The sequence below is a fragment of the Mirounga angustirostris genome, unplaced genomic scaffold, assembly GCF_029215605.1.
Source record: "Mirounga angustirostris isolate CCGP_5_RB_7025 unplaced genomic scaffold, mMirAng1.0.hap1 SCAF_8, whole genome shotgun sequence".
Lineage (NCBI taxonomy): Eukaryota > Metazoa > Chordata > Mammalia > Carnivora > Phocidae > Mirounga > Mirounga angustirostris.
This window is the reverse complement of record NW_026991716.1, coordinates 143,076,311-143,089,173: the sequence shown is the minus strand read 5'-3', so window position 1 is coordinate 143,089,173 and position 12,863 is coordinate 143,076,311. Positions and strand designations below refer to the sequence as shown.

Below are 12,863 nucleotides of genomic sequence, written 5' to 3'. Positions count from 1 at the left end.
AGCCCCGCGGGGGCCTGAGCAAGCCGCGCCGTCCACGCGGCCCGCCTCGCTGTCCGGGCGCCCCGGCCGGGCGGCTTACTTGGGGCGCTGCCCTTGCCTTCCCGGGGAAGCTCCGGACGCGCTGCTTCTGTAGCGTGAGGGAGCGAGTCCCCTGCGGCGGACGGGGCGGCAGGTGTCGGGGCGGCGAGGCCCCCGGAGGCGTCCCCAGCCGCTGAACTCAGCGCCGCCGCCCCCGGGCACCCGGGCCGCGTGGGGCTGCTGGCCGCGCCGCTGGCTGTGGTCCTGCGGTGCTCGGAGCCGCGCGGCAGCTCAGGGGCCTGGCTCGGCACCTTCAGGCCCATGCCTGCCCCCCTCCCTTCGCAAGCACGCTAGGAGACGTGGCGCCCCCCACGGGCGTGCACAGTCCGCGTAGCACACCCAAAAGTCTGAGCTCTGCAAGAAAAAGGTGTGCTATAGATTGGAGGCATACCATTTTTTTTTTTAAGATTTTATTTATTTGGCAGAGAGAGACACAGCGAGAGAGGGAACACAAGCAGGGGGAGTGGGAGAGGGAGAAGCAGGGATCCCGATGCGGGGCTCGATCCCAGGACCCCGGGATCATGACCTGAGCCGAAGGCAGACTCTTCACAGACTGAGCCACCCAGGCATCCCTGGGTCTATTTTTTTAAGTTTATTTTTTTAGTAACCTCTACACCCAACGTAGGGCTCGCACTCACGATCCCGAGATCAAGTGTTGTGTGCTCTTCTGGCTGAGCCAGCCATGCGCCCCGACGTAATGGGTGTATTGTTAATGTAACGGGCTCGTCATTTTTAAGTGTAGTAATAAACATTTTTTTTTAAAGTCTTCCTTTAAATTTCTAATAAGGTTAACATCAATAGATAGAGGCCATAAAAACAAGCCCTTTGAGTCCTGAGTGTCAGGAGCCTCGAGTCCCAGGGCAGCAGCAGGGGAGAGTGCCCTGGGGCCCCACCTCCACTTGCCCGGATGCTCCTGGGCAAAGGATGCTCCTGGGCGAATCTCGTTGGGGAACAAGACTCCTAAGTAAGTAGCATCTGAACACTTTCCTCAGTGTTTTCTACCCCCAGAGCCTCTCCCAGGAACAGAATGGTAAGAAGAAGAAATTTAGTTATTTTTAGTTATCAACCAATTTTTCTATTTCCCAGGAAAACGCTAGGATTTTAAAAACCAGAAGTAGCTCTCTGTGTTTCAAAATTCAAATTTCGTTTTAGTTCTAGGTGTTTGACTCTTTATTGCTCCATCAAGGAAAATCGTTTGAATCTGAATATAGAAATGAAGTCTTGCCTGTGGGAAGGAGGTGTAATTTAGAAAAACAGAGCATTGATCTGTTTTCCTTTTGAAATTTTTCTGAACATGCATGAAGGACTACATGCCTTAGTAAAACCAAGACGTTGGTAAGTTAAAGAGAAAATTGAAACGTTTCTTAACTCTGATACAACAGTAGGAGAAAGAAAATTACTAATTCCCACGTGGTGGACAATGACTATGTTTATTTGAAATTTGAAAATCAAATAAATGTTACAGCATTTTATGGTGACAGATGGTAGCTACGCTTGGGAGCAGAGTAGGACACCCAGACTGGTGAATCTCGATGTTGTACCCTGAAACTAATGTAACATTGTGTCAACGAGGACAATCAAATAAATGTAGTTGGAAAATTAAATGCCATAGGTAAAAAATACATATATTTGATTTGGGGTAACTGACCTTTCCAATCAACCAGCTTACTTGAAAGAGTAACTTTTGTAACCTCAAGATGAAACGTACTAATGTGTTTTAGCCGTGGACTCTTGCAGTCTGGTGATCCCAGAAATACGATTGGGGAACTGATAAGCCGATCCCAGGATTCCGATACTCAAGTTTCACTATTTAATATATAGTTGTAGCCCCGTTGTTCGGTTCTGGGCACATTGCGCAAAATCCCATGCAAATCACAGGTTAGATTTGACCCGATTTCTTGACTGTGGTTGCTTTTCCATCGCAGCCCCTATCCCAGGCTTCTATTTGGCTGCCTGTCCTAGTGTGGTTTTCCTTACTGGTAACTGTCACCAGCTCTCTAGTCAACCGGATAGAATGTGTAAGGGACCGTGTGACAGCCGGCGGGCCGTGACAGCGCGGGCAACAGGTGCTGCTTGCCCATGTTCTCAGCCAGGCTCTGCCACTAGGTCTAGCCTCCAGTTTCCAAGGGCTGAAGGGCTCCAGTTGAAGCAGTGGCAGGGAGCATCGATGTGCTCATGTGGATGCTCGAGCAGAATCGGAAGAGCCAAGTCCCCTCAGGAGCGCTGGCTCCTCCATCGAGAGGTATGGGAAGTCCTCACCCCTAGCCATGGCGCTTACTGGCCCTTCCGACCTGGGCAGGTGACGGGATGGCAGGTGCTCGGCATTGACTTTTCTCCTTGGAGGTCAGGCACACTTCCAACTTCCCCAGTTTCCAAGCTTCTGGGCTGGGACGGGATGTGTGGGGGACCTGGAGAATCCCAGAGACCGTCTGGTCAGATGTGTGCATCGGTTTGGTAAGTCTCACTTTCTCCGCTGGTATGGTGGTGGGCGTGGCCCGTCCCCTCCACGCCTAGGACTGTCCTCAGTGGGGTGGCTCAGGTGTTGGCTGGAAATCTGTTGCTGGGATTAAGTGTCCTCACCATCCCGCTGGAGCTGTGTGATGCTGGGGCTGCTTCCCCCGCTCGGCTCCCATTTCCTAGCTGAGTGGAAACAGGTAGGAGCCAGGAGGGTGCCTGTCGTGCCCCAATCAGTGTGTGCTAGGCCTTATGCTTATGGGATCGCCCACCCAGCCCCGCCTCTGACTGCCTTTACTTCTGCAGCACCCTGGGAGCTGGGAGGGAGACAGAACCCCATCGCTGACACCACCGCAGCTTTGGAACAGCTGGGGTCCATACTCACGTCTATAGGCAACCCCCTGTTGTTGGTTTCCCTCCGTAGTTTACCTCTGGGGCTGTGCCCACCTTCCCCTCCTGGTCCTCCTCTGCCTCCGTCCTCTTCTGTCTCCATCTGCTCTCCAGTCCTGCGCTCTCCTGGCGGGAAACTGTCCACCTGCTGCCACCGCTAATGTACCCGGCCCCACACCCACCTAGAAACACAGGAACTTGGAATAAAATACACAGGTGCTTTCAGTACCCACCGCAGAGATTTTATGACCTAAATTGTCTCAAACACACTCGCACCCCAGTGGTGGGCAGCGATTGGCCACCCTTGAGGCCCTGGCAGGAAGGGGAGGATGTCTGTGTGAGAGAATGACCGCTGGGCCACTTGTCCTGAAGCTGTGTTTGCACATTTTATGGAGAATATGTATGTAGATTTCAGGGGGGGGTTTCGGGTGTCCCTGGAGATTATGGGGCCTAAACCTTCCTCTGTGCCCCCAGCCCTGGTGAGAAGTGCTTCTGGCCTCCTGTGGAGTTCCATTCTTGCCTGGTGCCCTGACCTGGTGGCCACCTCGACTGAAAACATGGGAGCAGGAGGGGCACGGGGTCTGGGCCCTCACACCCCGGAGGTGCTGCCGCTGGGGCACTTGGTCACGTTCCCGGGTTAGGCCTGAAAAGCATGTCCTATGGAAAAAAATCTCTTGGAGAGCTAATGAATTGATAATCCTCCTCAAGAGTGCAGGGGCTGTTTAGGTGACACTAATTCTGACGCACTCCTGAGTAACTGTTGACTTGTTCACTGAACATTGTAGGAGTGTGTTCGTGTCTCTACAACCGGAATAGAAGTTGACGGTGAAGGCGTCTCATTCATTTTGAACCCCTGTCGTAGCAATAAATCCACTGCTTTGCTCACCACAGTGATCACTCATTAAAAGAACTCAGTGGGTCGTATTTCCTATGTTACTATGATATAATTGAAACCGGACTGTTTGCCTATTCATAAAACTAGGTCTTTAATTTCAGATGACTGTCTTTCAGCAGTGGCGTTAACATGGCAAAAAGGGAACTGCAATGATGCCCTGAAGTGCCTTCTCCCCCCCCCCCGCCCCGCGCTCCCCGCCGACACCCCGGAGCGCAGGGCGCGGGCTAGCCTGGCCAGTCTCCCCGCGGCGGGGCCTCCCACCATCTTAAGGCCCCGGGCGGTGGGCGAGGACTCTCCCTCCAACGGGCGAGGACTCCGCCTAGGGCTGAGGATGCACCCGGCCCTCCCAGGACCTCTCCCCGCCTCCCGGAGAGGAGACCGGCCCCGGGGGGAGGCGGCGGGCAGTGTCCCCGGCCACCCCCGCCCGCGCTGCCCGGCTCCGTGTCTGGGCGCACGCAACAGTCGGTCGTGACACCCGCCGGGCGCTCGGCTCCTCCTTCTGCCGCCGCGCCCCGCTCGGCCTGGGCCAGGCTGTGCCCGCGCTCGCCGGGCTCGGGCGGCTGACGCCTGTCGCCGCCCGCCGATCGGGCCGAGCGGTCCCCGAGCTCGGTGGGGGGGTGCGGTGGGGGGCCGGGGGCGAGCCTCGGCCCGGAAGCGAGGAGGGAAGGCTGCTTCGGCTCCCGGACCCCGGGTGGGGCCGCCGGGACGCGGGCGAGCCGGGGATGCGGCGGCCGGACGCAGGTGGGTGTGGCGCGAGCACGCGGCGCCGGGCGCGGCCGCCCGTGGGGGTGCCCCGGGCCCCCGCGCACCGCTGAGAGCCGCCCGTCTCCTTCCAGCCGCGGATGAGCCGCGGCTCGGCGGCCCCATGCCCTTCCCGCGCACGCCGCCGCGGGCGGCCGCGCCGAGCCCGGGGGTCCCCGCCGCGCGAGCCCCGCCCCGGAGGCCCGGCGCCCCCCGGAGGGCCGCGGCGCCCGCCCGCGCCCTGCCTGCGCCCTCAGCGCGCCGCCGCCGCCGCCGCCGCCGCGGAGAAGAGGAGGCCCCCAGAGCGGCCCGAGGGGCGGCTGTCCGGCTCCTGGCCCTCGGCCACCCTGAAGAGGCCGCCGGCTCGGCGCGCCCCCGGCCCGGCCCCTCCGCGCGCCCCGGCCCGGCCCGCCCGCCCCGGCCCCGGCCCCGGCCCCGGCCCCGGCCCCGGCCCCGCGGGGGCCGCAGGGCCCGACGCCGCCGTGCGCTTCTCGCTGAGCCTGACCCCCGAGGCCGTCCTGCTCCTCCAGAGGCGCCGCCTGGAGAAGCAGCTGCTGCCGCGGCCCTGCCGGCCGCCGCCCTCGCCCGCGGCCGCCGCCAGGCGCCTGCTCGGGCCCGGGCCCTGCCCCTGCGCGCCGCCCGCGGGCCCCCTGCCGGCCCCCGCCCCGCGCCCCGCGCTGCCCGTGTCGCTGCTCAACGAGAGGCACAGGTACGACGACGTGGAATACGAGGAGGAGGCGCCGGCGGTGGACGAGGGCCTGGTCCGCAAGTGCACCGAGTGGCTGCGCGGCGTGGAGAAGGCGGCCGCCGCGCGCGACCACGCGGGGCCCCTGGACACGCTGCCGCACCTGAGCACGCTGTGAGCCGGCCTCCCGCCGGCCCCCGCGCCCACGCCCGCGGGCCCCGCCGCCGCCTGCTGGCGCCCGCGAGCGGGACCAGGGCCGCCGCGGCCCCCCTCTGGCTAGTGGACTCGCCGCTCCACCTGGCGGCCCCGTCGGCCTTGCACCGCACACCTCCGGGGCTCCTGGGAGCCTGAAGGGCCGGCGAGAAACAGGCTCGCCAGACCCCCCCCCCCCGCTGCCCGCCTCCTGCCCAGGCTCTCCCCACCCTCAGCCCGGACAGCCCCCTCTCCCCTCCCACACCGTGGACTCTACCCCACGAGCTTGCCTCCTGCAGCATCCTGGCCGCCTCCTCGCTTCCCACATGCGCTTGGGGCTCAGCTGGCCGGGGAGTAAGCCTCGGTGAAAATGCCTCTGGTCCCCACCCCTAAGATTCTTGTATGTCCCAGAGACCCTCCGGCTGGGCCAGTGATCTGTGACTTTCTCGGGTGCCCGGGTCCGAGGAGAGGTGTCGGCGGGCAGGAGCGCATCCAGCAGGGGGGCTGGCTGTCGCAGAACTGGGCGTGGTGCTGCATTTATGACTTTGTTTCTCCAAAATAGAAAACATGTCGGGGGATGGGAAAGCTTGGAAACTCAAGTTAACCGAACTTTCCAACTCGGAGGGGAAGGGTGGGAACCGCGGCAGTGACTCCGGCAGTGACTCCACCGGGCGAGTGAGGCTGGACTGGGAGGGGCTCTGTCCACGCGGAGGCGCCTCCAGGCCCCGGGCCTGCCCGCCGCGCAAGCCTTGCCCGCGCGTTCACACGCACGCTCCCCCACCCATTCCCACAGCGCTCACTCGCGAACACTTACACTCTCGCTCACACGCTCGCTGCTCCACACTCCTATACACACAGCCTCACACTCAGTGCTCACACACACGCACACACACCTATCTCCCTCACACAGCACACGGCTGCGGGGATGGTTTTGGAAGGCTGGGTGGAGATGTGAGCAGGAGTGAGGGTCGGCTTCTCCTAAAACTCACTGTTTTTATTTGAAGTGCTGCTCACAGAGTAACTTCTGTGCTACAGAAGGAAAGGCTGACCACAGGGAGGGGGGAAATGCGAAGAGCTGGATGCAGATGTAGAACAGAATGTTCCGGGCCAGAGGAGCAGTCTACTGAAGGAAGAAAGTGGGAGTCGCTGGCTGGGGTGTGGGCTAGATGTGTATGTTTCCAGTATTTTTAATCACTGTGTAAAAATCAGTAACATGGATGTACAGTTGTGTATAGTGATTTAAAAAAAATTCTACTTATTATTTGAATAAAGGGTAAAACTCCTCAGCCTTTTAGGAGCCAGCCATAGCCTTCCCCGCTAACTCCAGGCTGATTTCTTGATATTTCCTCCACACATCTGATTATATTTAACTCTAAGGTTGAGAAGGAAAACAAATGTCATCATCAGATAAGGCTGGGCATAGCAGAGTAATCTATTACCTCAACTCTGACTTATTTTGTAAGAGTCAATAAGTAGCTGAATGTTTATCATGTTGGACTTTAATGTGGTAAGTCTTAATTACATCTTACATCGAAGCCTTACATTTTTAAAAACCAATTTTATATTTTTCTTGTGATCTTTGCGCTAGTTTCTCCCTCTCTCTCTCTCTCTTGCTCTCTCTCTCTCTCGGCACAGATCTAGTCAAACGTGAAGCATTTAATTCAGCGGGAGCTAGGTCAGCCAGCAGATGAGTTGCCAAAACAAAACCCCTTCCACTGAACAGCCTGTGTTGTCTGAATGCAAAGAGCTCGGTTGTCCTTCATTTCAAATGAATGTACTAATGCCAGGGTGCGCAGGTGGCAATCTGGCCGGGGTGGCGTGGAGACGTGTCCCATGGATGCTGTGGCAGAGGCGGAGTGCTGGCCCTGGACGGTGCCCGGTGGGCTCGGAGTGAGCTCAGGGTGCAGCGCGCTAACTTGCTCTGTGTGCGCTCAGTGCAGAGACCAGTCACGGAGAGACCGAGCTTTCTGCTCCTTACAGTAACGCTTTAAAGACCCCTAAAGTAATCGACTTCCGCAAGCATCTTTCCGTGTCTGCCTGTGTGTGTGTGTCCCGGGTCCTGACGCTGTCACAGCGCGTGGCTCTTTGTGTCCCTTTCACTTCTTTGTCTCTCTCTTCTCCCCCCTCCTTCTCTGGGTCCCCGTCCCCATCTCTCAACTGGCTGCAGTGGGACACTGAGCTCTTTCTTCCCCGTGGCTTTTGTCGAACAGTTTTTTGTGCCTTGTTCTTTGCTGTAAAGGCAGATGAGTGGAATGTTTATGGTTCTCTGTTTGATGACCCTCAATAAAAACAAAAGGTTCTATACACGACATGATGTCTCTTCTTGTTGTTACTGACATTTTGAGAACGTTTTCTGAGTCCCTGTGCTGCACTTTCTTAATGTTCAAATAAAAGAGAAATTCAATGCCTCATGTTTTCTTTTTGAGGAAGATTTTTAAAAACTGGTTGGGAAGAGATTCCTGAGGTGTTTGGAGTTGGAGTGAGGCGGTCCTTCTGTGTTGTTGCCCCACCTGAGGGCCTGGGATCTGGGGATCGGTGGGGGTTCATTGGCTCTGATTACTACCAGCAATGACCAGGATTTTAAGAATTCTAATGATGGTCCAATATTATTGTAATAAAGCTGTTGGGGGCATCTGGGTGACTCAGTTGGTGAAGTGTCTGCCTTCGACTCAGGTCGTGATCTCGGGGTCCTGGGATCGAGCCCCATGTCGGCCTCCTTGCTCAGCAGGGAGTCTGCTTCTCCCTCTGCCTTGTGCTCTCTCTCTCTCAAATAAATAAATAAATAACCTAAAAAAAAAAAAAAGCTGTTTGGCAGTGATACTTAACCTTGCTTCGGATCGCAAACCCCATGCAAGCTCTTTTCCAAACTCGCTCCTCAGATGTACCACATGACAACAAAACTCTGCATCCGTGTCAGGAAGCTTGCCCCATGCATGCTCCCTGGGCCACTTCTTGCTTGCTGAAAGTAACTTCAAACTGGTAGGTCACACCAGTTAGAAGGCTGAAGGGTCAGTTTGAATAGTGGTGAGGACTACTTGATTTCTAGAAAGGGTGGTATCCCCTAGTAAGTGTGGTTTGTCTTTAGAATATTTGGGTTCACAGAGAAAAAAATAATGCAAGGTGTCCATGGAAGTAAGACGGTTGGGAACATGCTCTCTCTGTGGAAGTGCTGGTATTACATCAGATTTTCCCGTGGCCGCGCTGTCCTGCAGCAGGGGGCAGGGGGCAGGGGGCAGGGGCCCCCACCGCAGAGGCTGAGCCTTCGGGGTGGGGGTGCGAGATCATTGAACACCACGGTGCAAGCGAAGTGCATGTGACATTCTAGAGACTGGGCGTATATGACCTAATTCCATATGTTTAGGGAATACCCTAGCACTTCAAGACAGATTTTTATGTTGATCTCCTTTATTTCTGGAAAAGGGAGATGGTAAAAGTCAGAACCTTTAGGTTTGTGGTTTCCCTGGGAAGTGCCCAGTTCTGCCGGGTGGATGATCTACGGATCTGCTCATATTAAACTTACTCTGAACCTGCACTTTCGCGCCTGTGTTTTTTAGCGTGGAAATTTCAGCCAAAGCAAGTCCTGAACTATGTCTACGCAGAATGAGCAGTAAGAACACCTGTGTGTTGCCCGAAACACACACAGACGCCGTTGTCACCTGCGGGGTGCTTGGAGTGGCCCAGTTCAGGCCAGCATCACCTTGTCCAGTTGGAGGCGGCTGCTCCCATGGCCTGGGATGGGAGCCTCAGGCCCAGGTTAGAGACTGAGCACGTCTCCGGTATGGTCCAGGAGAACATCCCTTCCCGTGGTTAAAGGTCAAAGACAGAATTTCCATACTGATGCTGTCCTGTGTCAGCCGCGTCTCATTAAATGTCTTCGTGCCCTCTTCCCTAAAATGGGGATAAGAAGACGTAGAAGACGTGTCTCATTAAATGTCTTTGTGTCCTCTTCCCTAAAATGGGGGTTAGGATTATGATGAGATGTGTGTAAAGCATTGGGGACAACCTCTGCATGTCACCAGCTCAAGGTCAGCTGGAATTATTACTACCTCAAAAAAACCTCACTACTCATTATAAGACATTATTCTCTGGCACTTATATGTGCAAAATCAATACCCAACTTGGTTACAATATTCTGAGGTTTTTCTGTCTAATGCATACCTGTGGTGGGGGGTCTACACTTTTATTTTCCTGAGGAGTTTAAAAATAAAAGTGTCTATTGTGCTTTACCTTCTTATTTCAAAATTATTTATTATTTATGTTCTGAATACAAAATTTACCTCTGAGCTGGTAGCAAAGACAAAATTAAAAATAGTAAGTTATATAATTTCAATATCCAATAACGAGAACACTGACCCATTACGGAGATAAACTTTTTCTTGGAGAAAATGATTTTTGTGTTATGTATATATTTGTATACAACACAATGGACAGTATCCTTAAATGCAATTTCTGGAAGATGCATAGATGTTCTTCATATCAATACTTGTTCTTGATAAAAGCCAGTGGGAGAATATCCAGTTGCATCCTCTCCCACATTGGCCCATCCCGTCTTGTGGCTGTGGGTCATATGGGAACCTGCAAAAAAATGGTAGAGAATCTTTAGGAAGTAGTTTTAGATCATTAAGTACTGGCTAAAAACTCTAGAAAATTATATATGAATTCCTGAACTTTCAGGTCTCAAAGACTAAGTTCTTGAGGGAGGCCAAATAACTTTTGTTTATGTGGATTCTATCCTCCAACACTTCCGCATTAGAAATAAAAACCAAGACCCTAAAAGGGCCTGGGGACCCTCAAAATCTTAGGGCCACCCTGTGAGAACCACTACATCTGACATACTAGGAAAACATTTCAAGATACAGATGATCCAGACCCCAAACCTAGAGACCTTAATTCAGGAGATCTGAGGGGGGCCCTGCAGGAGCTGGGGTGTACCTGGGTTTGGGAACCACTTCTCTAAAGGCAGAAGTACTGGGAAGTCCTCAGGGATCTTGCCAATTATGTTTGTCATAAAAGACCCCAAATGTCAATATCAAAATCTCCTTTTCTAGGGGCCAAACCCCTCTCCCAGACGCATGTTAGTCATGGCATGGAGAGTGAAACATGGTGACCCAAATCGAGAAAGTTATCACAGGTTGGTGTTGGCTCTTGGCTCAGAGTGCCCATGGGAGCCATGGTGCTGGCAACACTGGACATCCCACTTCTGGAGGCCTTGCCTCTGACCTTCCTATTCCAGAGTCCCTGCCGTCCCCTGAACCGCATTCCACAGCTCTACCCCACAATGTTAACCAGAGGGGGAGCGGTGTCGTGGGAGGACCGCGGACAACCTGACTGACGTATTGAAAACCATCTCCAAGTGGTGCACATTGCTCACAATTTCCTGATTTTCCATGCCAACTCTAATAGATATTGATAGAATATCTTACTTTGAGCAGGACAGTATTCCAGTGGGCCCAGAATAATTCATTCACCTATTCAGCAAATCTCTATCCTGAGGGGTACCTGAGATGCAAAACTACTTAGACGCTGTTCTCTAACCCACCTGTTAAACAGCGTAATTTAGGAGTCTGCCAGGAGCAGTGACGGTGGTTGGACCACACTTACCACTGAGCTGTTCTTCAGGACACCAATGGGTCTGTGCCCGTAGCTCAGGCCGCCATAGACAGCCCGGGGGCTTCGACAGCAGACCTGTATGTTCTCACGGTTCTGGAGGCTCGAAGTCCAAAATCAATGTACTAGCAAATTCAGCATCTGGTGAGAGCTCCCTTCCGGGCTTGCAGACGGCTGCCTCCTCACTGTGCTCACGTGGCCTGTCCTCCACGGACAGTGGACAGCTGACAGCGGAGAGAGCCCTCCGGGGTCTCCTCCCCTTCGTATAAGGACACCAGTCCTACTGGATCAGGGCCCGCCCCCATCACCTCCCCAAGGGCGTCAGCTGCAAATACAGTCACGCTGGGGCTTAGGGCTTCAACATGTGAATTTTGGGGTGACATCATTCAGTCCATAACACAGTCCATGATTTTGCGTGCTTTTTAAGGTCATTTATGTATGACAGTAAGATAGGATCATCAATTCCCTCCTACCATTAAGGTTCGCTTGTGTGCGTGCACGCACACACCTTTGGGAAGCATAAAGAGGTGAGAAAAGAAATTTTTACTGAAATCTGGGGGAAAAAGTCCCTCTTCTCTATTTCTATGCACAAGGACATGGAGGTGAAGAGATTTGCCCTGCTGGTCAGAAGGTCTCCAGCTGGATTGTAACCTAACATTTTAAAGATTTATTTTGCCCTCCATCTCTCTTTTTTTTCCTTCTCTGTGTTTGTTTCAGTGTTAACTCTTGTCCTGGAGCTCCTGATGGGGTCTTCGGCGGTGGGCGCCTGGTGGTGGGAGGGGATGTGCAGGGGGAGGCTTGGGTGTGGCTGGGGTTTGGCCCCGCGCGCCCGCTGTGCACGCTTTGGGGCCGCGCGCGCTGTGGGGCCTGTGGGGCCTGTGGGGCCTGTGGGGCTTCGCGGCCTGGCCCCGCTGTGCTCTCCCGCCACGCGCACTTACACGAGCGCCCCTTTCTGCCTTCTTCATCCTGTTTCTCTTCTTTTCCCAGCTCTCCTCTCTGCCCTTCTGAGCACCTCCTGGCTGCTTTTCTGGTTCCTGGAAGTCGTCTTCCGGGGCTGCTGCTGTTGCCGGGACAGTTACTGCCGTTGTTTCTGGCTGATGCCCAGTTGCGTTCCTGTCTCTGTCACGGTGGAGACCAGCAATGAAGACGCGATGAGAGAGGGCAGTGGGCCTCTTGCAGGGCCTGTGGGGAGCCCTAGCGCCCTTGCCTTTCCTTGCCGTGTCTGCATCTTTGCACACGCAGGCATACTTGCACAGACACACGCGCGTGGACTCACACGCACACGGACATGTGCCCAAACACGCGTGAGTGCACACACACACACACGCCCCTACAGAAGCAATTACGGGAGCCGTTGCACTTGAAGTGATGGAACTTGATTCTAAGTCACATCCAACAGGGCCTCTAAAAATGCTGAGCACCTACGAGTGGTCACCTTGAAAAATTCTGCATGGTCTCCCTTCGATGGTACTGAATACTGAATTTTTTTTTTAAAGATTTTATTTATTATTTCACAGAGAGAGACACAGCGAGAGAGGGAACACAAGCAGGGGGAGGGAGAGAGGGAGAAGCAGGCTTCCCGCGGAGCAGGGAGCCCGATGCGGGGCTCGATCCCAGGACCCTGGGACCATGACCTGAGCCAAAGGCAGACGCTTAACGACTGAGCCACCCAGGCGCCCCTAGGACCTGACTTTATTACGATCTTGACGCTTAACGACTGAGCCACCCAGGCGCCCCAAGTCTACACATTTATTTATTTATTTTTAATTTTATTTATTTGACAGAGAGAGAGATAGCGAGAGCAGGAACACAAGCAGGGGG

At 54.7% G+C, this 12,863-nt stretch overlaps 1 protein-coding gene across 1 annotated transcript; it reads left to right on the top strand.

Annotated features, from left to right (window-relative positions):
* Positions 1–4,085: 4,085 nt before the first annotated feature.
* Positions 4,086–7,744, top strand: PRR18 (proline rich 18). Its single transcript, XM_045866191.3, has one exon. It carries the CDS (start codon positions 4,660–4,662, stop codon positions 5,419–5,421), a length of 762 nt encoding a protein of 253 aa, XP_045722147.2. The 5' UTR covers positions 4,086–4,659; the 3' UTR covers positions 5,422–7,744.
* Positions 7,745–12,863: the final 5,119 nt, after the last annotated feature.

Coding starts and splice junctions, on each gene's coding strand:
- PRR18 (XM_045866191.3), top strand. CDS start 4,660: ATGAGCCGCGGCTCGGCGGCCCCATGCCCTTCCCGCGCACGCCGCCGC.